At 47.0% G+C, this 26,589-nt stretch overlaps 1 protein-coding gene across 2 annotated transcripts in view; it reads right to left on the reverse strand.

The window, feature by feature from the left end:
• Nucleotides 1–6,126: 6,126 nt before the first annotated feature.
• Nucleotides 6,127–26,589, reverse strand: part of PROSER2 (proline and serine rich 2) — a 32,334-nt gene continuing 11,871 nt past the window's right edge. For both annotated transcript variants that reach the window (XM_081927197.1, XM_081927198.1), the window contains exons 2-4: nt 14,799–15,120; nt 9,638–9,893; nt 6,127–7,612 (exon numbers count right to left, since the gene is read on the reverse strand). In XM_081927197.1, coding sequence (XP_081783323.1) covers nt 6,600–7,612; nt 9,638–9,893; nt 14,799–14,933 — 1,404 coding nt within the window. In that variant the 5' untranslated portion in view covers nt 14,934–15,120 and the 3' untranslated portion in view covers nt 6,127–6,599. The remainder of the gene's footprint in view (nt 7,613–9,637; nt 9,894–14,798; nt 15,121–26,589) is intronic.

Consider the following 26,589-nt stretch of genomic DNA (forward strand, 5'->3'; position numbering starts at 1 on the left):
CTAAAGTGGTGCTTCAGGTTAAGAACAGTTTCAGGTTAAGAATGGACCTCCGGAACGAATTAAGTACTTAACCCGAGGTAAGGTAAAGGTAAAGGTACCCCTGCCCGTACGGGCCAGTCGTGTCCGACTCTAGGGTTGTGTACTCATCTCACTTAAGAGGCCGGGAGCCAGCGCTGTCCGGAGACACTTCCGGGTCACGTGGCCAGCGTGACGAAGCTGCTCTGGCGAGCCAGCACCAGCGCAGCACACGGAAATACCGTTTACCTTTCCGCTATAAAGCGGTACCTATTTATCTACTTGCACTTAGGGGTGCTTTCGAACTGCTATGTGGGCAGGAGCTGGGACCGAACAGGAGCTCACCCCGCCGCGGGGATTCAAACCGCCGACCATACAATCGGCAAGTCCTAGGCACTGAGGTTTTACCCACAGCGCCACCCGAGGTAACACTGTATAAAAGAACTGGCAGTGATCTACCCATTGTTGGGTAGATTTTTTAAAGGGAGTTTTAGGGGTTTAATACTCTGAAGAAATAAAGGAGGGGGGACTATTTCAGTTCCAGAACGTTTCTAGAACGTTTCGCACCTTCGTTCCACTTTCAAAAGCACAACCACCTGTCTCCTTGATCCTTGCCCATCCTGGCTAATAAAAGCAAGCCGGGAAGGGCTGGGCGATGGGCTCTGCGGGGTGGTGAATGCTTCCCTCTGTGAGGGAACATTCCCAGATCCGCTGAAAGAGGCGGTGATTAAACCGCTTCTTAAAAAACCATCTTAGACCCGGCCAGTATGGCCAACTATCGCCCAGGCTCAAATCTTCCATTCTTGGGCAAGGTGATTGAGCGTGTGGTTGCTGAACAACTCCAGGCACGCCTGGAGGATGCGGACCATTTGGATCCCTTCCAATCGGGGTTCAGGCCTCATCATGGGACTGAAACTGCCTTGGTTGCACTGGTTGATGATCTCCGGCGAGCTAGGGACAAAGGTGAGAGTTGTTTCCTAGTTCTGCTGGATCTCTCAGCGGCCTTTGATACAATCGACCATAACATCCTTCTGGACCGTCTAGAGGGGCTGGGAGCTGGGGGCACTGTTATACAGTGGTTTCGCTCCTTCCTCCTGGGCCGTGTTCAGAAAGTGGTGGTGGGGGATGAGTGTTCAGACCCCTGGGCCCTCACTTGTGGGGTACCTCAGGGTTCCGTCCTCTCCCCCATGCTTTTTAACATCTATATGAAGCCGCTGGGAGAGATCATCAGGGGGTTTGGACTGGGTGTCCATCAATATGCAGATGATACCCAGCTCTACCTCTCTTTCAAATCAGAACCAGTGAAGGCGGTGAAGGTCCTGTGTGAGTGCCTGGAGGCAGTTGGAGGATGGATGGTGGATAACGGATTGAGGTTGAACCCTGACAAGACAGAAGTACTGTTTTTGGGGGACAGGGGGCGGGCTGGTGTGGAGGACTCCCTGGTCCTGAATAGGGTAACTGTGCCCCTGAAGGACCAGGTGCGTAGCCTGGGAGTCATTTTGGACTCACAGCTGTCCATGGAGGCGCAGGTCAATTCTGTATCCAGGGCAGCTGTCTACCAACTCCACCTGGTACGCAGGCTGAGACCCTACCTGCCCGTGGACTGTCTCGCCAGAGTGGTGCAGGCTCTAGTTATCTCCCGCTTGGACTACTGCAATGCGCTCTACGTGGGGCTACCTTTGAAGGTGACTCGGAAACTACAGCTAATCCAGAATGCGGCAGCTAGACTGGTGACTGGGGGCGGCCGCCGAGACCACATAACACCGGTCTTGAAAGACCTACATTGGCTCCCAGTACGTTTCCGAGCACAATTCAAAGTGTTGGTGTTGACCTTTAAAGCCCTAAACGGCCTCGGCCCAGTATACCTGAAGGAGCGTCTCCACCCCCATTGTTCTGCCCGGACGCTGAGGTCCAGTGCCGAGGGCCTTCTGGCGGTTCCCTCATTGCGAGAAGCAAAGCTACAGGGAACCAGGCAGAGGGCCTTTTCGGTAGTGGCGCCCGCCCTGTGGAACGCCCTCCCATCAGATGTCAAAACGATAAACAACTACTTGACATTCAGAAGACATCTTAAGGCAGCCCTGTTCAGGGAAGTTTTTAATGTATGATATTTTAGTGTTTTCTGGTTTCTATGGAAGCCGCCCAGAGTGGCTGGGGAAACCCAGCCAGATGGGCGGGGTACAAATAATAAATTATTATTATTATTATTATTATTATTATTATCTTTACAAGTCATAAAAGCATATATACCTATAAAAAGATAGCAAGCTGAATTTGGCAAGCTGCCATCATATTTCCTTCGCTCCCATGCAACAACAGCACAGACAGAGCCCTACTTAAAAACTAGGACAAAGTCTTAAGACGTGAGGACCACGTTTATTTCAACTGACAGAAGTAACAGCATTGTGGGTCATCAGTGGGGAAGTGTGAAAATTGGCATATAAATAGTTTTAGCACTCTGGAAGGATCTCTTCATGTATATAAAACCAAGTTTACGCCATTTTTAAAGAAGTAAGCAGATTAAATGCTATTCTTAACAACAACAAAATATGAGACACGTTTAACAGCCGTGAAAGATTTAAGTTCCTTCTCAACAGCTTTCATGTATATAAACCTGCAATGGTTTAAGCAATGCATCTAACAGAAAACATATGATAATTCACAACTGCAACGTTTTCCATGCACAAAATAGATGCCCTTATAACTACATACATAATAAAGACATTTCCCCTTATATTCAGGCTGTTAAGAACATAAACCTGCTTCTATGGCTCTTAAATCCTGCACAAATGAGCTTGATAGAACTATTGGGCCTATCTACATGGTCAACCCTATGCCAGTTTCATGGCAGAGTAACTGTCATGGCTTCCCCTCTCAAAGGATCCTGGGAAATGGCAGCCAGGAGTAGAGGTGAATGTTCTGTTAATAAGTCCCTTCCCCTCCCAACCTTGTACAAAACCTCAGCTCTCAGGAGAACATGTTAAACCAGTCTAAGTACACAGCAGAAATATAGCCCAGAGTAGAAAAGGTGGCTGAAATTTATCGAGAGAAAATGCAAACCTAATCACAGATGGTGCTAATTTCTAGTATTCCAAGAACACCGAAGAAGTTGCTTATCTTTCAGGTTCCAAATTGGTTTATAATTACCTACAGAATGATTTAAATCAAGGAAGGGGAAATTATTTTCTAGGGAAATGCTAGCTTTTGCTATATACTTATTTCAGCCTATGATTTCTAAAAAGAGTAATTGCCAGGATAAACACACAGCTGCAGGTTTCGTTTTGGTGTGTTTTTTTTTCCACAGGAAAATCTGTGCCTAGTTCCAAGCAGCCTTAGTGATGAGGAAACTGCAACTTTTCCCAGGTGCTGTTGAACTCCAACTCCTATCATCCCTTGCTTGTGCTGGCAGGGGCTGATGAGAGTTGGAGTCCAGCAATGTCCAGAGTGCCACAGGTCCCGTCCCCCTCATCCATCTCTGTCTTCAGTTGCAAGTAGACGATTATTTTGCATATGCTCACCAGGAGCGATGCAACCTTGGGCAGATACAGAAGACTCAGTCAGGAGGCCAATGAAAAAAAAATATTTATATGACATGATGGGGGGATCTCTTTGTATGTGGCATTTGTGTTCATGGTCAATGTAGCAGTGAGGTCCCAACTACTGGTGATAGTGGCAGTACATAGGAAGCTCCCTTATACCGGATCAAACCACTGGTATTGTCTACAGTACACTGACTGGCAGAAGCTCTCCAGAGTTTAACGCAGGAAGTCTTCCCAGCCCTACCTGGAGATGCAAGGGATCAAATCTGTGAGGCAGATCCTCTATCATATAGCTGCCCTTCCCACAAGAGTAGCAGGCTTTGCAAAGACCTAGACAAACCTAGACAGCATCTTTAAAAGCAGAGATATCACCTTGCCAACAAAGGTCCATATAGTTAAAGCCATGGTTTTCCCAGTAGTGATGTATGGAAGTGAGAGCTGGACCATAAAAAAGGCTGATCGCCAAAGAATTGACGCTTTTGAATTATGGTGCTGGAGGAGACTCTTGAGAGTCACATGGACTGCAAGAAGATCAAACCTCTCCATTCTGAAGGAAATCAGCCCTGAGTGCTCACTGGAAGGACAGGTCCTGAAGCTGAGGCTCCAATACTTTGGCCACCTCATGAGAAGAGAAGACTCCCTGGAAAAGACCCTGATGTTGGGAAAGATGGAGGGCACAAGGAGAAGGGGATGAAGATGGTTGGACAGTGTTCTCGAAGCTACCAGCATGAGTTTGACCAAACTGCGGGAGGCAGTGGAAGACAGGAGTGCCTGGCGTGCTCTGGTCCATGGGGTCACGAGGAGTCAGACACAACTAAACGACTAAACAACAACAAAAGCCAGAGAACCTGGTGAGATGCTAGAATGGCTGGCATAGGACCGTTCCATATGTCAAAGCATGCACAGGTTATTTTCATGCTGCCAAGGCATCATACAAAAACCTGCCCAATATTCTCAACAACAGGTGTTCTGTAGAGCAGTTGGTTTTAATGCTTTCAAGTGCAATAACGTACCATAAGGTTCCCCCGCAGTTTGAAGTTAATCTGTTCCTGCGGTTCCTGCTGATCCGGGCAAATTTAATCATGCCAAACGACAGTCTGTTTCTGGTCAAATTCACGAAGGGGACTATTGCGGGACAAGGCTAAGATGCTGTCCCCAGCAACAGAAGCAGGGTGTGGCCTGCACAGTGCAGCAAACCTAGAGCTGCAATTGTTGTTCTGACGCAACAGTAGCTTTGATACTGGCCCATTCTGAATTAGCATCAATCAGCAAACAGAATAGGTGGGTCAACAATGTTTCAGTTTACACCATTATCACCTGCAAGGAGGTACTTTTTTTACCTAAAAGCACCCAAAAGTGCTAGCTACATCATCCAGTTTTCAGGAAGCCTACACTTCTTCAGCTGCAAGGTGACATCCTACTTACAATGCCACTTTTCCCATACTAAGGTGAGGAGACATCCTCCGAAAGTCAACCATTTCAAAGCTCCAAGGGCCTTCTGGCAGTTCCCTCCCTGCGAGAAGCGAGGTTACAGGGAACCAAGCAGAGGGCCTTCTCGGTGGTGGCACCTGCCTTGTGGAACGCCCTCCCATCAGTTGTCAAAGAAATAAACAACTATCTGACTTTTAAATGACATCTGAAGGCAGCCCTGTTAGGGAATCAGATGGACAGGGTATTATTAATAATAATAATCACAATAATTAAAGGCACAGGCTGAACTGCAATCTTGCCCCCTTTGGCCAGGCAGGATATGAAGCAGCTGGGCTGGATTGGAGTCCCTTATAATCTCTCTCTCTCTCTCTCTCTCTCTCTCTCTCTCTCTCTCTCTCTCTCTCTCAATATATCCTTTGCAGCAGAGGCAACCCTGCTCTGCCAGGATCACTGTGTTGCTTCTAGAGCAAGACTGGCCAGGCTTCCGACTTCTCTAATAATAATTTATTATTTATCTGCCACCCATCTGACCGGGTTGTCCCAGCCACTCTGCCCCAGCTTGCAGGATATTACTAGAACCTCCATTATCCACCAACCAGAGCCTGGTGCAGAACTGGAGAATTCCGAGCCCAGGAATTCCTTCCGAGTTCCAGAACTCAGCTTCATGCAAAAACCCATTTAACAAAAACTTGCATTTACTGACAATGCAAAATTCCTTGCCGACCTTCCCAGCTTACTCAGGCTTTTCTTCAATATGGGGCAGGATAGTTGAGCGGGCAAGAAGACGTTTTGTTGCTGCTCTCTGGGCATTGGAAATCTTTGTCAGTCTGTTGCAAATCCCCTATATTGTCTACAGAAATACATGGAATCGGTTCCCCCAGACCAGTGTTTCCCAAACTTGGGTCTCCAGCTGTTTTTGGACTAAAATTCACATCATTCCTGACCACTGGTCTTGTGAGCTGGGGGTGATGGGAGTTGTACTCCAAAACCAGCCAGAAATCCAAATTTAGGAAACCCTGCCCCAGAAAAATCAAAATGGAAAAGGGGTGAATTCCTGCCAAAAATTACTTACAGATTATGCATGATTTAAACAGACAAATACATGCATGTGAAAGAAAGAAAGAAAGAGTGACAGACAGAAATGTGACAATCAGAAATAGCAGCTTTATTGTATATTTGACCTCTCCAGTACATTACATTATAAATATATATGCATCCCTATATAGTAATTCAAAAGATACATTCCCCCCCCCTTTACTTTTTGGCTTCATTAATGTAGGACTCCAAGGAAAACCCATCACACTTGTGACATACTTGACAGCTACTCACATACACACACACAAATACTGCACCATTAAAACTTCATTTAGTACGACGCCCCTTTTTTTTCATCTAGGTCTCCTGCTAATAAAATGCCTTTTTAAAATCCGGCAGAAGACCTATGTAAGCCATACGACTGGGCATTGTTAAGGAAACCCATGACAATCACAAGTCCCGTTCTGATATATTTAATCTTTCCTTAGACTGCAGGGGCAAGAGAACAGTCCATTTGATCTCTTCAGAAACCGAGTCCGCTGGGGGCGCGATGCTCCCACCATCGCAGAAACCGTCCTTCAACTAGTCTTTGAGAAGCCCGAGTTTCCGCAGCGCCTCTCTCCTAGCCTCTTCCGTAGACCCGCGTCCAGAGAACTGTACAGTTATGCCTTGCGGTCTCAATCCAGACGGTCTGGGCAGCGACCCAGACCTCCTCCTCATTTCCAGGCTGAGGTCCGGCAACCGGTGGTCGCAAAAGCTCTTGGCGGTGTTTTGCCGAACGGGCTTGCCATCGGGGAGATCAGCATCCGGTTTGACCGTCACCGTTTTGCTCACGCTCGGGAAGTGGCTGGTTTCCCTTCTCAAGATGTCGTGGATGTTTCGGTAGCCGTTCGACAAGGGCTGCTCTGGCCTTTTGTCTGTCGGTGCGGGAAGATCTGAGGACTGGTCCAGCGGGGCTGGTCCAGGATTTCTGTCCACCAAGCTAAGCCTGCTCAGGGCCTCGTGTCTCGCTTGCTCCGACGGCAAATCCCGCAAGGATGAGCTTCTGCTCTGTCCTGACAGGTCGTGTTTCTGAAGTCTCTCTTCCAGCTCGCTTATGAAGTAGGGCGAGCCGTTGACGTTGGCCAACACCCTGGCTTTGCGCTCTTGCACGTTGACGGCAGCCCGGGAGATAGTTTTGCTGAACTCCCTCTCGCCAACGTTGGTGATGCTGATGTTGCTGGGGAACCTTTGGGGCTTGGGGGCGGTTGGGGGCGGCAGAGCTTGCTTGAAGGCGGAGAAACGCTCTCTGTTGCGCAGTGGGGAAGACGAGGGTGTGGTCCTCCCCTCCACAGACCTCCCTTCCTTTGGAGAGGCGGGAGAGAAGGGGGTTCCCTCTGCCTGCTTCTCGGATATTTTCTGAGCGATGACGAGAGGGGTTGGGATACAGCGGACGAGTTTTGGGTGCTGAACTGCGGGCGCGGCAGGAAACACCTCGTAGATGGGCAGCGGTGGAGCTGATGGCAACACAGGGACAGGGATAGCAGACTCAGCGCAGGTGTCCTCAACGTTATATTTTGGCTTCAGTGTATCCAGTTTCCCTGCCTCCTCTGGGGCTAGAAAATAAAGGAGAGGGTAGCAGATTATTAGAACCGTTTCCTAGACCGGTACATCTGGAACCATGGAAGTGACAGCGTTTGTCGTAAAATTTGTACCCCGTCAGAAGCTTCCATAGAGGGGGGCTAGCAATATTGATCAGTGGTTCCCAAACCTTTTTCGGCCACCGTCCCCTTGGTTCCCTGAACTCACCCACAGTGCCCAATAAAAAGCATTACAGTGGTACCTTGGTTCTCAAACGCCTTGGTACTCAAATGCTGAAAACCCGGAAGTGTTCCAGTTTTCGAATGTTTTTCGGAAGCTGAACGTCCAAACTGGCTGTTGGTTATTGTTTCCTGGGCGCCTGCACCAATCAGAAGCTGTGCCTTGGTTTTTGAACATTTCAGAAGTCAAATGGACCTCCGGAACGGATTAAGTTTGGTGCTTTTCTTTTTGCTATTCATTTGCTTTTTTGTTTTTGAAGCTTTTTCGGTTAATTTGTTTTTGTGACCATGTCGAACCCAGTTTAGCTACTGATTGATTGACCGTCTGACCGTGGAAATAGATAAAAGCCCCCCCATCCAAACACTGAGTATCATCAGTGCAGGTAAGAAAAGAATTTAATTTTAATTTTTATCATCTACAATACTGTCTTATTTATTTTATAGTACAGTACATTGATTATTGAGGGACACCGGTGGCACGGTGGGTTAAGCCACAGAGCCTAGGGCTTGCCGATCAGAACGTTGGCGGTTCGAATCCCTGTGACGGGGTGAGCTCCTGTTGCTTGGTCCCAGCTCCTGCCAACCTAGCAGTTCAAAAGCACCTCAAAGTGCAAGTAAATAGGTACCGCTCTGGCGGGAAGGTAGACGGTGTTTCCGTGAGCTGCTCTGGTTCGCCAGAAACAGCTTAGTCATGCTGGCCACATGACCCAGAAGCTGTACGCCGCCTCTCTTGGACAGTAAAGCAAGATGAGTGTCGCAACCCCATCGCAGGGATTCGAACCGCCGACCTTCTGATCGGCAAGCCCAAGAGGCTCTGTGGTTCAGACCACAGCGCCACCCGCGTCCCCTGCCTTACATAGTTAAAACTATTTACTTTAATTAAATGGATGAACTTGATCTTGCGATATCAACTTTTCAGAGTATGATAGTGTCATGGTCTTGACGGAGAACGAAGGGGAGGAGGAGGAGAGACAAGCAGAGGAAGGGGGGCAGGAAGTGCCAATGGTGGAAAGGAGGGAAGGTCAGGAGGAAGGGAGGCTCTCAGATGTTGGAGCAGAGCCTCAACTCCGCACAGGAAGCTCTGGCACGGACAGCGATACAGTCCCGGTCCCATCTGCTCAGGAAAGGAGAGGGTTAAAGCGGAGGGGTCAGAGACATCACATGAGAATGCCTCGCCTCTTCTGTTGGAAAAGTCATTTCGGGAATCTGATTCACAGGATTCGGACGCATAATTATGTGTGCTGCTTGTACATATGTTAAATAAAGGATGTATATATGTATCTCCGAGTGAGCAGAGGCATTTCTTGCGGAGAGCACTCGCAAGCCATCACAGATAGTCATTGACATTTCCAGCACAACAGATTTAAAAAATGCAACGGTTAACAGAGCACAAAATAATAAGATGCCCCACCTCCCCACGCCCACTCAAAACAAAAAACCCACATTAGCACAATCATCATTACAATTAGCATGAGAAAAAATGCCCTCCCAGAAACAAGGAGGGATGAAATATTTTTATGCTGTGAACCACCCTGAGATTTACCAAAAATAAATCTAAAATAAAATAAAGTAAAATGAAATGAAGAATGCTGTCAGCAGCCACAATTTACGGCTGCCTACTATGCCAAACCATGGAACCGATCCCCTTGCCCCAAGGGTAACCTAGACCTTATTTTGCTTCACAAGAAGGTCGCCTCTAGAAGGAGGAATGCAGAACTCTCTCTTTCTCCATCTCCAGGAGAAGGTCCTCTTTGCTCACTGAGAGCAGACTCACATGATTATCAACACACTAAACCAGGCCCTGCCCCATCCAGTTTTTACCTGGTTCCATGTCTCCGCTAGGATCACAGTCCTGAACGCTGCTTTCCAGCACCGATTGGACCAGATCTATGATGTCTTCAGACTCCGACTGGCTGGACGTGTTTTCTTCCATTGACCTCGGAGAGTGGCAGTGGATGCCGCTGTCATGGAGAGCTTGCTCCTCCAAGTCATCTTCCAAGGCATCGATGGTTTCTTCAAAGAAGAGGAGGACGTCTTTTTCCTCGTGAGTGAGGTATTTCAGGGTCTCATCGTCATCCTGAGGGTCAACAACAGAGAGCGAGGGTTTGTGTATATATATCTATATGTTAAGACACATGTTTCCAGCCAGTCTTCAAACTCGAATCCTGAGCGATTCTTGAAGTAACCAAGAATCAGACACAACTCTGCTTCCTTGAAAATGCAACATCTCACCTTCTTCCAACCAAGGTAAGACTCATCTGATTATGGAACCAATGCGATTGATAGTCTCTGGTCTCAGGCTCCAGTTGCAACCATGTCTAGATTTTTGGATGCCATACATGGTTCACACCCTCCTCAGTTAATCCATACAATGACCCTGTGAGGTAGTTAAGAAGCTGTATCTCGCCCAAGGTCACCCAGTAAGCTTCACGACTGAATGGGGATTTGAACCCCTGATCTCCCAGGCCCTAGTCCAACCCTCTAACCACTACACCACCCTGGCTTCCCAGACTCCTTCTGCATTGGGGCAGCTCTATTAATTAAGTAGGTAAATAAATAGGGGGGAAACAAAATGTCACCTAGAGAGGGATCTGAAATATTTTCCTTAAAGCTTTATTCGTTTTATTCTGGGTTGTTTCATTTGACGTTTTAACGTGTTTTCAACCGCTTTGAGATTTGTTCTTTAAAATATAGAGCGGTATAGAAATGAAAGGAAATACTAATAATAATAAGAACAACAGTGAATTTCATAGCGGGGTATGGCGCCTAGGTTGTGGCAACCATAACCTAGGTTCAAGGTGACATTTGACGATTGGTGCAGTACCTGAGTTTCTAACACTGCCTGGTCCAACCCTTCTCTGGACACAAAGGGCAACATTACATGTTAAAACAGCCCATTCTCACCGTGAGCAACCAGAAGTTTATACAGGTTGCCAGGAGTTCTCCAGGATTTTAGGCACATGGCATTTCCAGAAAGAGGCTACACCTCATGCTCTCTGTCATTTATGTGGTTGGATAACCTCTCCATACTGAAGGAAATCAACCCTGAGTGCTTACTGGAAGGACAGATTGTGAAGCTGAGGCTCCAGTACTTTGGCCACCTCATGAGAAGAGAAGACTCCCTGGAGAAGACCATGATGTTGGGAAAGATGGAGGGCACAAGGAGAAGGGGGCGACAGAGGACGAGATGGTTGGATAGTGTTTTCGAGGTTACCAGCATGAGTTTGACCAAACTGCGGGAGGCAGTGGAGGACAGAGGTGCCTGGCATTCTCTGGTCCATGGGGTCACGAAGAGTCGGACACAACTAAACGACTAAACAACAACAACAACATGTGGTTGGATAACAATATCTATCATCTATCTATCTATCTATCTATCTATCTATCTATCTATCTATCTATCTATCTATCTATCTATCTATCTATCTATCTATCTACTGTATCTATCTATCTATCTATCTATCTATCTATCTATCTATCTATCTATCTATCTATCTATCCTTGACTTAGACAGAACAAAGGAAAACCCCAAGGTTGCTTTCCTTGGAATATATCCTGAAGACGTTGGGTGGAGAGACTATTATTAGCAGGAGGACCTGCTGTTATCTGGAGTTGTAAAACAATCTTGGCTGCCATTAAGTCCTCAAACACCAGCAGGTTCTGAAGAAACCTCCTTCTGAGTCACCACTCACCTTCCCAAACTGCTTTAGGCCCGAAAGCCATGCATAGCAGATCCATCTCTAATTTTTAGGACAAAAAAATTAATAAATGTCTGCTTGGAACAGAAATAAATAAATAAGCAGGGGGTTGGACTAGTTGGCCTTTGGGGGTCCCCGGCATCTCTACAATTCCATGATTCTATGAAAAGGGGCCTTGGCTGAAGGCAGGGATGCAGCCCTCCTCCAGATGTTTGTTGAAAGTTGTAGCATGCAGAGTCACAGAATTGTAGTTTTGGGAGGGACCTCAAGGGTCATCTAGCCCAACCCCCCTGCAATGTAGGAATCTTTTTGCCCAGTTTGGGATTCGAACCCATGACCCTGAAACAAAGAGTCTGGTGTTCTCCCTGACCACTGACTGTGTCAGGCCCACCACTGGGAAGGAACAAGTGGATTAGTAACCTAGCTAACCCTTCCCCTACCTGGTGCCCTTTGCAAATAGCTGGAGTTGGGAGTTTCGATGCTCAGGCACCGATCTAAAATAAGACAGCCACCCTCACCACCGCATGATGGAAAGGGCAGTGAGGGTGTCAGAAGGGGGCAGTGCCAGCCCCACCCATGGGGTAAGGTGTGATGCCTTGGGTGGCCAACTGCAGTGAACTCCTTGGAAGCAGGATCTGCCCACTTCTTGGCAGGCCGTCCCAGAGCAAATGCCACATCTACAGTAAAGGTAAAAAGGTAAAGGAGCCCTGAATGGTTAAGTCCAGTCAAAGGGTACTATGGGGTTGCAGCACTTATCTCGGTTTCAGGCCGAGGGAGCCGGTGTTTGTCCACAGACAGCTTTCTGGGTCATGTGGCCAGCAGGACTAAACCGCTTTTGGCGCAATGGAACACTGTGACGGAAGCCAGAGCGCACGGAAACGCCATTTACCTTCCCGCCACAGTGGTACCTATTTATCTACTTCCACTGGTGTGCTTTCGAACTGCTAGGTTGGCAGGAGCTGGGACAGAGCCACAGGAGCTCACTCCGTCATAGGGATTCAAACCGCCGACCTTCTGATTTGCAAGAGGCTCAGTGGTTTAGACCACAGCGCTACCTGCGTCCCTCATATTTGAAGTAGCCTCTTGGTAAAGAGGAGGCACTCCTGGTCTCCTCCCAGCCTTGTTCCCAAGACAGATCTTCACTCACCCCTTCTTTTTTGTGGTTTCACTGCAGGTGCCAAATTATCCTTGACCAGCCCTAAGGGGGGAGATCAAAGACTCTACAGGCACCAGAGGATGTTTCCAAGGGCATTATGCTTGAAATCAAGTCCATTACTAGGGCAAAGCCTGAACCAAAAGATTCACATCTTTTGCCCTTAGCAAGGCAGTTCTAAGGGTACATTCTGCAAAGGGAGATCCAAAAATCCAATACTGGTACGGCATTTCCTGCAAATGCAAACATTCTGCCATTTTGCTGCAGTGCAGGTTGAGAACTGTCGCATCTAAGAACTTGAGCTTGGCTTTCCCCTCCTCCCTCCTATATTTTTTCCTTGTGTCATGTATTTAACATTGAAGAGGAATTTAATATTATCTCTGTTTACCCTGGCATTTCATTGCTGAAGGATACAGTTCCTGTCAATACTGAAATTATTAGCTGTGAGAGCAACTGATTGTTTTTAGAAGGTTTTTAAAAAGACAGTTCAACTGTGTTGTTCTATTACTGACATGTTTGCCACCCTGTGTTCCCTTCAAAGGGAAACAAATAAATACTCTTTTTACATTGTGAGTTGAGTGCTGGGACCATATTAGAACCAATCTTTGTAAGCCACTCTTGTTGGCTAGAGAGCAGTTTATTTATGCTCTAAACTATTTTTATAATAATAATAATACACACACACATTTCCCTACTAAGAAGTATAGTCTCATTTCAAGAGAAGGCAACTTGCCCCATGCATTTCAGACAGAATTCTGCTCAAACAATTTGCCACCGGAAATCTCTTAATTCCAGGTGAGACTTTAAAACCACTACCCTCCATCACTGCAGCACAATTAAGTTGTTCCCACCCACATAAACACTACCTCAAAAAAAAAAAACACACCATGGCTTACCAAAAAAACAAAACACAGAATCTGGGGCTGCAGCCTAATTAAAGGATTAGAAAAAACGGGAAGAGCAACCTTCCTCACCTCAGCCAAAGACAGCTTTTCCTTACGCATCAGGTGTTTAAGACAAATCACTCAGAAGCGGCCAACAATTGTCCCAGGTACAACTCAATTGTGGTTTTAAGTTGCACATTCAGACTTTTAATAGCTGCTCTTAAAGGTATTTTACAAAAGGGAAGGCAGGTGGGTGGAAACTTGCCCTGAGGTAAGTTCAGCTGTGGAATCCTGGCTCACAAATCCCTGTGGATTTGCGTCTTTCGAAGGCGATGCCCAGCATCTGCCTTATGGCCCCCGCATTTATTTAGCTGAATGTCTCAACCCTGCTGAAAAAAGATTTCGCGTTTACACACTAGACATTTTCTTTGGAACAGGGCTGGGCGTCTGTGCCGTCGAATTAATTATCTTTTAAAGCCTATGTTTCGTTAAAGGCAGAAGAGGCATTTTGAACAACAAGCCCGATGTGATAATGACAAAACACAAATCAAATTTAAGTGGTATCAAGAAACAATGGCATTTACTGTATTTTTCGGCATATAAGACGACCCCCCCCCCCACTTTTCCAGTTAAAATACAGAGTTTGGGATATACTCGCCGTATAAGACTACCCCTCTTCCAACGCACACCAAATAAAAATTTAAAAAACAAGTCTCCAGTCCGGCTCAGAAATCCGCTCCACTTCCCAGTGGCCGGGGGCTTCTGGGGCCAATTTTCAAGTGTATTTCTGCTTCATCTAGAGAACTTGGTGTCCTCTGATTTAATTTGCTGTCGTTTTATCCTTTGGTGGGGAGTTGCTGCTGTAGCCGGGGTATAAGACGATCCCCAACTTTTGAGAAGATTTTCCTGGGTTAAAAAGTAGTCTTATACGCCAGAAAATACAGTATTTTTCAAGTGTGCTGTGACCACAACTGTAATGGTCTCTAGCCCAAAGCAGCCTTCCTCACCTCTGCTCACAGAGTTATGTTTGTGCAGGTGAGGTATTTGAAAAAAGCCACGTAGCCAGTAAATAAATAAACTAAGTCTTTAAAGGAGCATCGTGGCACTTTAAAAGTCCCAAAGAATCCTGGGAAGAACCCTAGTCTCAGCCTAAACTACCTCAAAGGGTTGTTGTTTTCCTTGGAGGAAAAGTTGGGGCATCAATGGATAATAGAGGCAACAACCAGGACGAAAACCAGGCTACCTACCAGTGTCGAACATCTTCTCCTTGGGCGACTCTTTCCGCTCTCCAGGCGATGCTTTTTTTCAAAGCTACCGAACTGACACTGGGGAGGGATCTCGCAGACCATTCCCGAGTAATCCGACATCACGCTCCTTGGCATCCCACCCAAAAAGGGGGACAGTGCGCTCCTTGAAACGGGGGGGGGGGGGTGTGTGTTTGTCTCGTCAAGCAGCGCGGAGAGATGAGAAACCGTTCACACAAGAAGACTCTCGGGCATCTCTGCACAGGATCGAGAAGGAAGAAGGAGGTGGCTGGATACGAAAGCTGGACGTCTGGTAGCTCCAATGCTGAAATGAGATTACGAATAATTTCAGTCAGTGGCTCTGGGAGTTTCTGCTAGGCTTCTGCCCAACTGATGTTCCTGTGAAATCTCCCACCCCAAACATCACACACAAGGGGCACCCCTCAAGACATTGCTTCTCATCAATTTCCCCCAACAACTCTGTAGTCCGCACCCCTCATACAAAACCCACAGGACACCCCAGCATTGGTTTAATGTTGCCAGCCCCCCCTGGGCAGTGGTATATTCAAAGGCAGGGTAGGAATGCTTCGGATAAATTGTTGGGTTGGCATCTGTCTCAAGAGACAATGGAGTGAGCCTCCAGGGGTCGGTCACTCAGTCAGTTTTATTGCACATCGCCAAAGGCTGCCGCAATGTACACAGAATCATTCAACAATTAAAAGAAAATATACTGGATTGATACAAAAAACTTAAAACTTATCAAGACATTACCTGCTCTAAACAGAGCTATCAAAGTACCTTAATATACAAATTAAGACATTAAACAATAAAATTTATAAGCTAAAATTATCACATGGCCACTAATATATTAAAAAATATAGGGGATCGCCCCAGGGCACAAGGCCAGACCGTGTGTATGGAGGTCCTGGGTGAGGTAACGGTAAAGGACCCCTGGACGGTCAAGTCCAGTCAAAGGCGACTATGGGATTGTGGTGCTCATCTCCGCTTTCAGGCCGAGGGAGCCAGCGTTTGTGCACAGGCAGCTTTCTGGATCATGTGGCCAGCAACGGGACACTGTGATGGAAACCAGAGCGCATGGAAATGCCGTTTACCTGGGATGCCCAGATCACAAGACCCGCCTCTCAGCCTCACTTATGTGGAAGGCAGAGCAAAATGTTTGGTACCAGCTTGGCTGTAGGAGTTGGCGGAAGGAGGCATACAAGGTGCCACCCAACCATCTTAGGGACTCCACTTTGTTTTTTGCGTAGAGTTTATTCCTTGGCCTTTTCTTCTCCCGAAGATAGCCTCATTTCTCACAAGATCTAATCTTTGGTACTTGGGCTTGCTTGCTTTCCTCTCCCCTCCTCATCCTTTTTTTCCTTTTGTGTCGTATCTTTTGGGATTGTTTTAAGCCCAAGGGCAGGAACTGCACTGTATTTTTATTGATTTGTAAGCTGCTCTGACAATGACGAACCTTAAATCTTAAAAAGATGCTTTTTAAGACAGCATCTTAAAAAGCAGAGACGCCACCTTGCCAACAAAGGCCTGTATAGTTAAAGCTATGGTTTTCCCAGTAGTGATGTATGGAAGTGAGAGCTGGACTATAAAGAAGGCTGATCGCCGAAGAATTGATGCTTTTGAATTATGGTGCTGGAGGAGACTCTTGAGAGTCCCCTGGACTGCAAGAAGATCAAACCTCTCCATTCTGAAGGAAATCAGCCCTGAGTGCTCACTGGAAGGACAGATCCTGAAGCTGAGGCTCCAATACTTTGGCCACCTCATGAGAAGAGAAGACTCCCTGAGATCACCTGCAGGAGTGTTGCTGGTGAGGCTTGTTTGACAACAACAACAAGAGACCAAATCTTTAGTACCATCAGCCTAGTCCTGTGGAACTCTCTGCCAATAGAGATTCACCAGGCTCCTTCTGCCCCAATCTTTAAAAGCCTGCTGGAAACTTTTCTATTCTGTCAAACTTATGCAGGCAGCAGTGGTGTAATGGTTAGAGTGTCAGACTATCATCTGGGGGACCAGGGTTCGAATCCTCACTCTGCCATGAAGCTCACTGGGGCGGCCTTGGGTCTCAGTCGCTGCTTCCCAGCCTAACCTACCTCCCAGATTAAATGGAGGAGTGGGTGGAACCAGGAAACCACCTCGAGCTCCTTCAAGGAAAAGATGGGGAACAAATGTAATCAATAAAATTCATTTTATTGAAGAAATGGAGGCAGTGAGAGATTTTACTTTCTTGGGCTCCATGATCACTGCAGATGGTGACAGCAGCCACGAAATTAAAAGACGCCTGATTCTTGGGAGAAAAGCAATGACCAACGTAGACAGCATCTTAAAAAGCAGAGACCTCACCTTGCCAGCAAAGGTCCGTATAGTTCAAGCTCTGGTTTTCCCAGTAGTGATGTATGGAAGTGAGAGCTGAGGCTCCAATACTTTGGCCACCTCATGAGAAGAGAAGACTCCCTGGAAAAGACCCTGATGTTGGGAAAGATGGAGGGCACAAGGGTTCTCGAAGCTACCAGCATGAGTTTGACCAAACTGCGGGAGGCAGTGGAAGACAGGAGTGCCTGGCGTGCTCTGGTCCAGGGGGTCACGAAGAGCCGGACACGAGTAAACGAGTAAACAACAACAACAGCAAAGCTGCTCTGGGAACCTTCCTGGCTGAAAGCAGCGTGCAGCGCTTTGAACGAAATAAGCCGGCACACACCCAGTTGCCTCCCCAAGCCTTTCAACGCAGCTCCCCAGCAGATGGGGCAACACGCCCCCTCCAACGGCTCACCCAGCGAGTGCCATTCCCACAGGTCTCGAGACCTAGGTCTGAACATTCCCACATTACGGCAATGTGTGATTCCACCTGTTCCCTGAATTTGCTCTTTAAAAACATTGAAGCAGGGAAGATTCGCAGGGGAAGGAACCCACAACTCCTCCTGCAATCTATTTCCCCCACGGGATGCCAAGACGATTGCCTAGGTAACCAACCGGGGCTCGTATTAAAGAGCATCCCTCCGAGATGGAACAGCAGGCTTGCAGGAAAGCTCTCCTCTCGACCTTCAGTCGCATTAAAAATTAAAGTTATTCGCAACAGGGCTTAAGCAGTGGGTCGCTGCTGAACTATTATGGAGGTATTAGAAGTGTCTGCGTACAAGGGCCAGGATGGGGGAAGACAGGGGCCCTGTTGTGAGGTTTGTGGAGCAGGGGAAGTGGGTCACTTTGCCCCACACTAACCCAGCACTAGAAGCAACAGGCTTTGCTTCAGCACTCCAGCCACCCACCCTGTAAAGGTAAAGGGACCCCTGACCATTAGGTCCAGTCGTGGCCGACCCTGGGGTTGCAGCGCTCATCTTGCTTTATTGGCCGAGGGAGCCGGCGTACAGCTTCCGGGTCATGTGGCCAGCATAACTAAGCTGCTTCTGGCGAACCAGAGCACGCATGGAAACGCCATTTACCTTCCCGCTGGAGTGGTACCTATTTATCTACTTGCACTTTGACGTGCTTTCGAACTGCTAGGTTGGCAGGAGCTGGGACCGAGCAACGGGAGCTCACCCCGTTGCGGGGATTTGAACCGCCAATCTTCTGATCGGTTTAACCCACAGCGCCACCCACATCCATCCACCCTGTAGCTACTCACAACTCAGCCATGCTCACTCCACCGTGCCATTCATGGCTAAGGGGGTTCGGGATCTTAAGCCTGTTTGCAGCCACATTCAAGGGCCATACCCAAGGGATGGCTCAGTCAGTAGAGCACAAGGCTCTTCATTTCAGGGCTGTGAGTTCGAGCCCCACGTTGGGCTAAAGATGCCTGCGTGGCTCCCGACCAGAGAAGAATGGCGGATTAAGCAGATGGGACTAAGCTGAAATGACCAGAAGAATTAAGAATCAGGAAGACCAAAAGTTTTCAGAAGGAATGGGGAAGATATATAATTTCCCTTAAAAATCATTGCAAGCAATTAAAATTATTAGTAGGATCGGAATGGTACTTGTAGTTGAATGTTGGACTACGGTTGTACAGGTGATTTAATAGAACTGGATTCATAGAGAAGATGCAGGAGGAAAAAAAGTTAACATAAGGACCCACAAAGGGGAGGAGGGAAGTCAATGGGAATTTATGGAATTTTCTTTTTGTTTTGATTGTTTGACGATTGTAAATTTCAAAATCTGAAAATTATTTTTTTTAAAAAAGACACCCGGATGCCAAGGGGTTGGACTAGAAGACCTTTGTGGGTCCCTTCCTCCAATTCTACAATTCTAAGATTCAAGGTCATATTTTCTCTCGCACATACAGAAAATTAATTCCTGGCTAGGAGCTCTCCTGGACGGTGCAACGCATCAGAATGCATTACCTGTGAAACGATACAATTTTTAAAAAGTACAAGAAGCTACATGAAGCAGAAATCAGCAAAGCTGGTAGAGCATGAGACTCTTCAATCTCAAGAGTCCTGGGTTCGAGTTCAGCCATGAAACTCAACTGGTGGCCTTGGGCCCATCGCTCGCTCTCAGCCTCACCTACCTCTCCCAGGGGTGTTGTGAGGTTAAAATGGAGAGGGGAAGAGAAGAAGGTACACCCGGATTTTGAGCTCCTTGGAGGTAAGGCGAAGTGTGGATGTATTAAATAAATGAAAGATTACTGTTCTGCTCCTTTTAACCTTCCGTTTACCTATTTCACATCCTGCTCTTCCCCATGGGCTCAGGACAGCCAAGAGCATTTCCCACACACCCTAGATGTTGATTATTCTGTCCCCAAAGGGCCTGCCACCCAAAGCAAGCAAATCTAGCAATAAATGACATTTTGCTCCGGCCAAGATGCAATCTCTCATAAAACAGCTTGTTGCGCCTTCCAGGAAACTGGGATTAAGAGCTTTGCTGAATCAGCAAGTTACTCCCAAGCCTATTTTAAGATGATGCAAGGCAACACTGAATGTTGAAGCTGGAAAAAAGGCAAAATCGGAAGGTGGTCAGCTGAGCATTGTGCTTATTGAAAGGACACAGACCCCCCCACCTATCCACCCCATTTTTCCTTTTTTGAAAAAAATAACCCCTTTGGATTCAAGCACTGGCTTTAAAGGCAGCGAGATCGGTTCTTCAAAACAGGAACTCATCCAAAGATTTAAGATAAGCAACATGGGCTTCAGTGAAACAAATATCGCTGAGTACATTTAAAAATACGATTCTAGTTTGGTGGGAAATGTTTTTGGGTGTGCTTTTGTTTTAGAAAGAAATAAATTGATCAACATTACAAGGATAGGACTGTTCCAGAATAACAGTGGTACACACAGAAAGATGTCAGCAAGAAATGAACGTTTTATAACTGTGGAAAGCAGGATTCTAGACTAGAAAGACCTTTTGGTCTAATCCGGCACGTTATGTCACTTGGAACAGGGCCGCCATCTTGTCTTTTATTGTGGCCCAATATTCATTCTTGGGGCCTCATCCGCCCCAACAATTGCTGTTGTGGCTTATCCCAAAAAATGTTGGGAATTATAGCTTGGGGAATGCACCAAGGATAAGGGATCCAAAGCACCCCTCATGGAACTACAGTTTCCAGGATTCTCTGGTGAGAGAGAATTGTTAAACCAGACAGGTCCTTAAGGTGTGGTGGCTAAACCTTAAGATGTGGGGAGGCATCTTAACCAATGACCCTCCAGATATTAGGTAAAGGAAACCCTGACCATTAGGTCCAGTCGTGAACGACTCTGGGGTTGCGGCGCTCATCTCACTTTACTGGCCGAGGGAGCCGGCGTACAGCATCCGGGTCATGTGGCCAGCATGACTAAGCCGCTTCTGGCGAACCAGAGCAGCGCATGGAAACGCCGTTGACCTTCCCGCCGGAGTGGTACCTATTCATCTACTTGCACTTTGACGTGCTTTCAAACTGCTAGGTTGGCAAGAGCAGGGACCGAGCAATGGGAGCTCACCCTGTCACGGGGATTCGAACCGCCGACCTTCTGATTGGCAAGTCCTAGGCTCTGTGGTTTAACCCACAGCGCCACCTGCGTCCCCTCCAGATGTTGCTGGACTCCAACTCCCATCAGCCCCAGCCAGGAGGACCAATGGTCAGGGATGATGGGAGTTGAAGTTCAGCAATATCTGGGTGGCTGCAGGCTCATCTTTAAAGCTACAGGAAAAACCAATGTATATGTGTCCACAATTGATGTGCGACAGAAACAGATTGCATCGCAGCGACCTGGAAGTGGCCGGAAAGGGGGGCAGGTGCGCAATAGGTTTATGCGCACTCTGAAATTGCATGCAATTATCCATGGTTGCCTGTATCTTTTCAGCCTCACGCCGTGCAGATACCATATGACCTATTTTCTCTCCAGCCTTTTGGCTGCAAAGCTCTAAGATCTGACTCAGTTCCGCAAGTGCAATTAATGACAGGCAAGGCCTACCGAGTTATTTGGGGTTTACTCCCCAAGTGTGCCATGGGACGCAGGTGGCGCTGTGGTCTAAATCACAGAGCCTAGGACTTGGCGATCGGAAGGTCGGCGGTTCGAATCCCCGCGATGGAATGAGTTCCTGTTGCTCGGTCCCAGCTCCTGCCATACTTGCAGTTCGAAAGCACGTCAAAGTGCAAGTAGATAAATAGGTACCGCTCCGGCAGGAAGGTAAACGGCGTTTCCGTGCGCTGCTCTGGTTTCGCCAGAAGCGGCTTGCAGTCCTGCTGGCCACATGACCCGGAAAAACTGTCTGCGGACAAACGCCGGCTCCTTTGGCCAGTAAAGCAAGATGAGTGCTGCAACCCCAGAGTTGTTTGCGACTGGATTTAACTGTCAGGGGTCCTTTATCTTTACCCCCAATTGTGCCAGTCCAGGAAGTCAGACAGCAGTATGGGATATGCTCACAACACTAGTTATGATGACCAAATTCAATTTGCTCTGGTTTCTGGTCTTACTGGATTTCCAGGCATAGCTTAGTGTTGAGAGAAGCACTCTTATGTAAGCAAGCTGTACGCAGGCCTGTAGCTAGCAGTGCTCTCTCGAGTGCACCTGTGGCTACGCAATGTCACACTGCTTTTATTTCGTAGGAACATAGAACAATAGAGTTGGAAGGAACCCCAAGGGCCATCGAGTCCACCCCCTGAAATGCAGGGGTCACAGCTAAAGCATTCCGGCCTTCGTGTGACCAGTGATGGAAATTCCCCAGGCGCATTTTCGGACTGGCATGAGTCCAACTGCGACCACGTGGAGATCTCTGGATGCCAGGATAGTGACTTGGGAAAGCAAAAGAGAAGGATCTGGAATATTTTCCTTGAAGCCTAAATTTGTTTTTATTCTGGATTGGTTTATTTGATGTTTTAATGTATTGGAAACCACTTTGAGAAATGGAATTAGTAATAATAATACTAACAACAACAATAATAATGATTCCATTGGTAAAAAAAGGCACCTAGGCATTCCATTGTGTTCGCCATAACTTGGCAATTAAATTATATATCTGAGTTTCTAACACTGTGCGTGACAGATAGCTTTCTGCTGAAATCCTGCTACTTTTTATATCACAAACATTATCACATATCAGAAATATACACCCCTGCTATAGCATAGGAGTGTCCATCAAAACAGCAATAATATGGCAGCATTATTATTAACATTATTATTATCATTATTATTAAAGGTAAAGGTAAAGGTACCCCTGCCCGTACGGGCCAGTCTTGACAGACTCTGGGGTTGTGCGCCCATCTCACTTAAGAGGCCAGGGGCCAGCGTTGTCCGGAGACACTTCCGGGTCACGTGGCCAGCGTGACATCGCTGCTCTGGCGAGCCAGAGCCGCACACGGAAACGCCGTTTACCTTCCCGCTGGTAAGTGGTCCCTATTTATCTACTTGCACCCGGAGGTGCTTTCGAATTGCTAGGTTGGCAGGCGCTGGGACCGAGCAGCGGGAGCGCACCCCGCCGCAGGGATTCGAACCGCCGACCTTTCGATCGGCAAGTCCTAGGCGCTGAGGCTTTAACCCACAGCGCCACCTGCGTCCCTTATCATTATTATTAGAACAGCTAATAATGCAGAACCATGTGTGGATAGCCCAGTTTGAATCTACCACTGACATGATTATTGGGTCAGTTACAGGATGCAGAATATACCTGTCAAAAACAAATCATCCGCCTGAAGGAACACTTATTCTTAAAGGGAATCGCAGTTGTCGTTTGGTCGTCTCTGCCAGTCATAATATGCAGTAGATCAATCAATCAAAATGTTTATTCGGCTTTACGCCCATCATGAAACACAACACAACAAAACAAATCAAATAAAACAGCGGACTCGTACAAACCACAAATAGTATAACACAATTCACAACTCACAAGGACAGCTATTAGCCATTCATAAGAAAAGTTTAAGATTAAGATTAAAAATTTTAGGCACTACACTAAAATCAATATAATATGCAGTAGAGCTGCCATATGTCCGGGAATCGGGCAGCGGAATGACGTAGGGGCAGATTTTTGCTAAATCAGCAAAATGTCCAGGAAAAACCCAGACACATGGCAGGGGATTTTCACTTTTGGGAATATGACAACCCTAGGTAACTGAGTGCCAGGAGCAAGGCCTCATCTTTAAAAATAAATACCGTATTTTTCGCTTTATAAGACGCACCAGACCATAAGATGCACCTAGTTTTTGGAGGAGGAAAACAAGAAAAAAAATATTCTGAATCTCAGAAGCCAGAACAACAAGAGGGATCGCTGCGCAGCGAAAGCAGCAATCCCTCTTGCTGTTCTGGCTTCTGGGATAGCAACACAGCCTGCATTCGCTCCATAAGACGCACACACATTTCCCCTTACTTTTTAGGAGGGAAAAAGTGAGTTATAGAGCAAAAAATACAGTAAATCATATTTCCCACATGTGCACTGAGGGCTAACACACTGTCTTGCGTGTTTGGGGCTAATTGTTCTGAACATACACAAACACACAGTTGCAGGACTACATCCCTAGCTTAACATCCACCAGGCTCATACCTGTGGCATGCATAGTATGTTAATTACAGGTGAGCTGCCAACTCATTCAGGCCTTCAGGCTGTGGACCAGCTGCCAATGTAGCCTTCGGTGTGAAACTGGGGGGTGTCACCCCTCCCCGAGTCAGTCAAAGGTCAAAGCTTGGCACAGGCTGCAATTTTGCACCTTGTTTATCCTCTCGACAGGTGTTTTACCTGGCAGAAATTATTTCAGGAACTAAGCTTAACTCCTTCACCTTAGGTGGGGCAGAGATCTCTGAGCGATGTTTCTCAATACGGTAAATTTCCTAGAACTAACTGGAGTTGTAGTTCCTCAGAAAGGCACAAAGTGGCTTTCTTGTAATGTCTTGCTCTAACGTGTACAGTGGTACCTCAGGTTAAGTACTTAATTCGTTCCGGAGGTCCGTACTTAACCTGAAACGGTTCTTAACCTGAAGCACCACTTTAGCTAATGGGGCCTCCTGCTGCTGCCGCGCAGCCAGAGCACAATTTCTGTTCTCATCCTGCAGCAAAGTTCTTAACCTGAAGCAATATTTATGGGTTAGCGGAGTCTGTAACCTGAAGTGTATGTGACCTGACGTACCACTGTACTGGCTTCCTTTTGGGATACCAATATCTTTGGGAGAAGAAAAGGCTAAGGAGTATAAACCCTACACAAATCTGGAGCGGAGTCCCTAAGGCAGTTGGATGGCACCTTGCACGCCTCCTTCCATCAACTCCTGTGCCAATCTGGTGCCAAATGTCTTGCTCTGCTTTCCTTTGGACCCCATCAGTGAGGCCGAGAAAGGGGTCTTGTCATCTGGGCATCCCAGGACTTCCATACTCACTGCCCAAGCTTGCGCCCTGGGAAGGTCTCTTTGGTGAAATGTGACTTCACCCCCAGAGGTGCACTCCATTGTCTATCGAGATGGATGGATGTCAACAACTGACGTGGACCAGACAGTCCTTCAAATATAGGATGCCTTCGAATAGTGGCATGACCTTTCTAAGGCAAGATAAGTGGTCACCCTGCTTTTCAATTCACCAAAATGGAGACCACAGAAAGACAGAAAGTGTCCCTATCTATGCTGCAACTATGGTGCTGCCCTCACCCCAGAAATTCACAACAGCCCCAGCATCTTTCAGAGGCATAGCTCAGTCAGAACGGCAGCACTTAGTTAGGGTGGATCTACACACAGGGGTAAAAAAACCCACTACGAATAAGTCAGAAATTAAGTCATTATAACAAAATAAAAAGTGCTATGGAAAATCGCTTAGATGTTTGTTTTGCTCCCCAGCGCCACCTGGTGTTTCATGTTTATAATGAATTCAAAACACTCTTTCTTGACTAATGTAGCTGAGTCCCCTGTGTACGTAATAAGACTTGCTTACGGTCCAAGATGCAAGCAGTTCAAGAGAGCAGCCCATGGGGAAAACAAATCGAGGAAGAGGTTAATTCTGAGGTGCTGAGAAGCAGGATGACCCAGGCAGGCACAGGCGAACAGTCAGCAGGAGGCTGGCAGGTAAGAACAGGACAGAAGAGTGTCACAGATACTACAGAAATCCTGGAATCTTAAGGAGACTGGCAATAAGCTTGGAGAAGCAAATCTTGTCCAGAGGCAAACACATTTTCCAGAGGCAAGTCCAGTGTTTTTACAGGGACAAGGACCAATGAGATGGCTCCCCATAGCTGCCCAATTCCAGGCCCCGCAATCTCTGGGTTGCGAAGGAGTTTTTTAAAATCCTGGAGGAATTACTGCCCTGTGTCTGAGGGTCACTTTGCCAGCTAAGGCCTCTGACAAACACATCCACTCGGGAGCATCGCAAATGGTACGCTTTAAGCCCGTTCTCCCTCCTTCCTAAAAATATTCCATTCCATGACAGCATTTCGTCTTGCTGCATTTAATATTCACTCTGAAGGTTCAAAAAAATGTGTGGTGGCAATTAAAGGCAGGCTTTTCAAGAACTTAGTTAGGAAACTCGGCTAAACACCGCTGTACGCTGCTGACTCCTTTGCTCGTTAAGGTAATGTGTTTTGATTGCTCAGATCTATGGTCTGGGAAGCAGACAGGACTTATGCTTCCCTCATTGAGGTCTTCCGGACCTGGCAGCTATGCTCCATTTGTGCTGAACAAATCCCCTATTTAATTGTTTATACATTATCTAGCCTTTTAATTTTCATCCTCATCCCCCTGCCAGCTAATTAAACCAGATTCTGCATGGCCTGTCATCTTAAGATTTTAACGGCGATCAGATAATTCCATTTGATTCTAAAATATCTCCATTTACATTGATTTTCAGCTGGACACAGACCAAGGAAGGTTACAGTGTAATCACCTTGAAAACCTCCACGTTTGAGAGGCAATGCTTTCTAACGGCGTCAGAAATTCAGACATATAAACTAATTGACAAATGGCACCTGAAACCTGAGTTGCAGTTGCCACAATGGTATGTCTGGGTGCTATTCCCCACCCCAGTGAGGTTTCTTATTCTTATTATCGTTATTATTATTGATTTCATATGTATACCGCTTTACATTTTAAAGAGAAAAAAATCTGATGGCAGTTTATAAAACGTTAAAGGTAAAGGAAGCCCATTAGGTCCAGTCGTGACTGACTCTGGGGTTGCGGCGCTCATCTCGCTTTATTGGCCGAGGCAGCCGGCGTACAGCTTCCAGGTCATGTGGCCAGCATGGCTAAGCCGCTTATGGCAAACCAGAGCAGCGCACGGAAACGCCGTTTACCTTCCCGCCAGAGCGGTACCTATTTATCTACTTGCACTTTTTGGTGTGATTTTGAACTGCTAGATTGGCAGGAGCAGGGACTGAACAACAGGAGCTCACCCTGTTGCGGGGATTCGA

This window comes from Podarcis melisellensis (genome assembly GCF_964234715.1).
Source record: "Podarcis melisellensis genome assembly, chromosome: 10".
NCBI classification, from domain to species: domain Eukaryota; kingdom Metazoa; phylum Chordata; class Lepidosauria; order Squamata; family Lacertidae; genus Podarcis; species Podarcis melisellensis.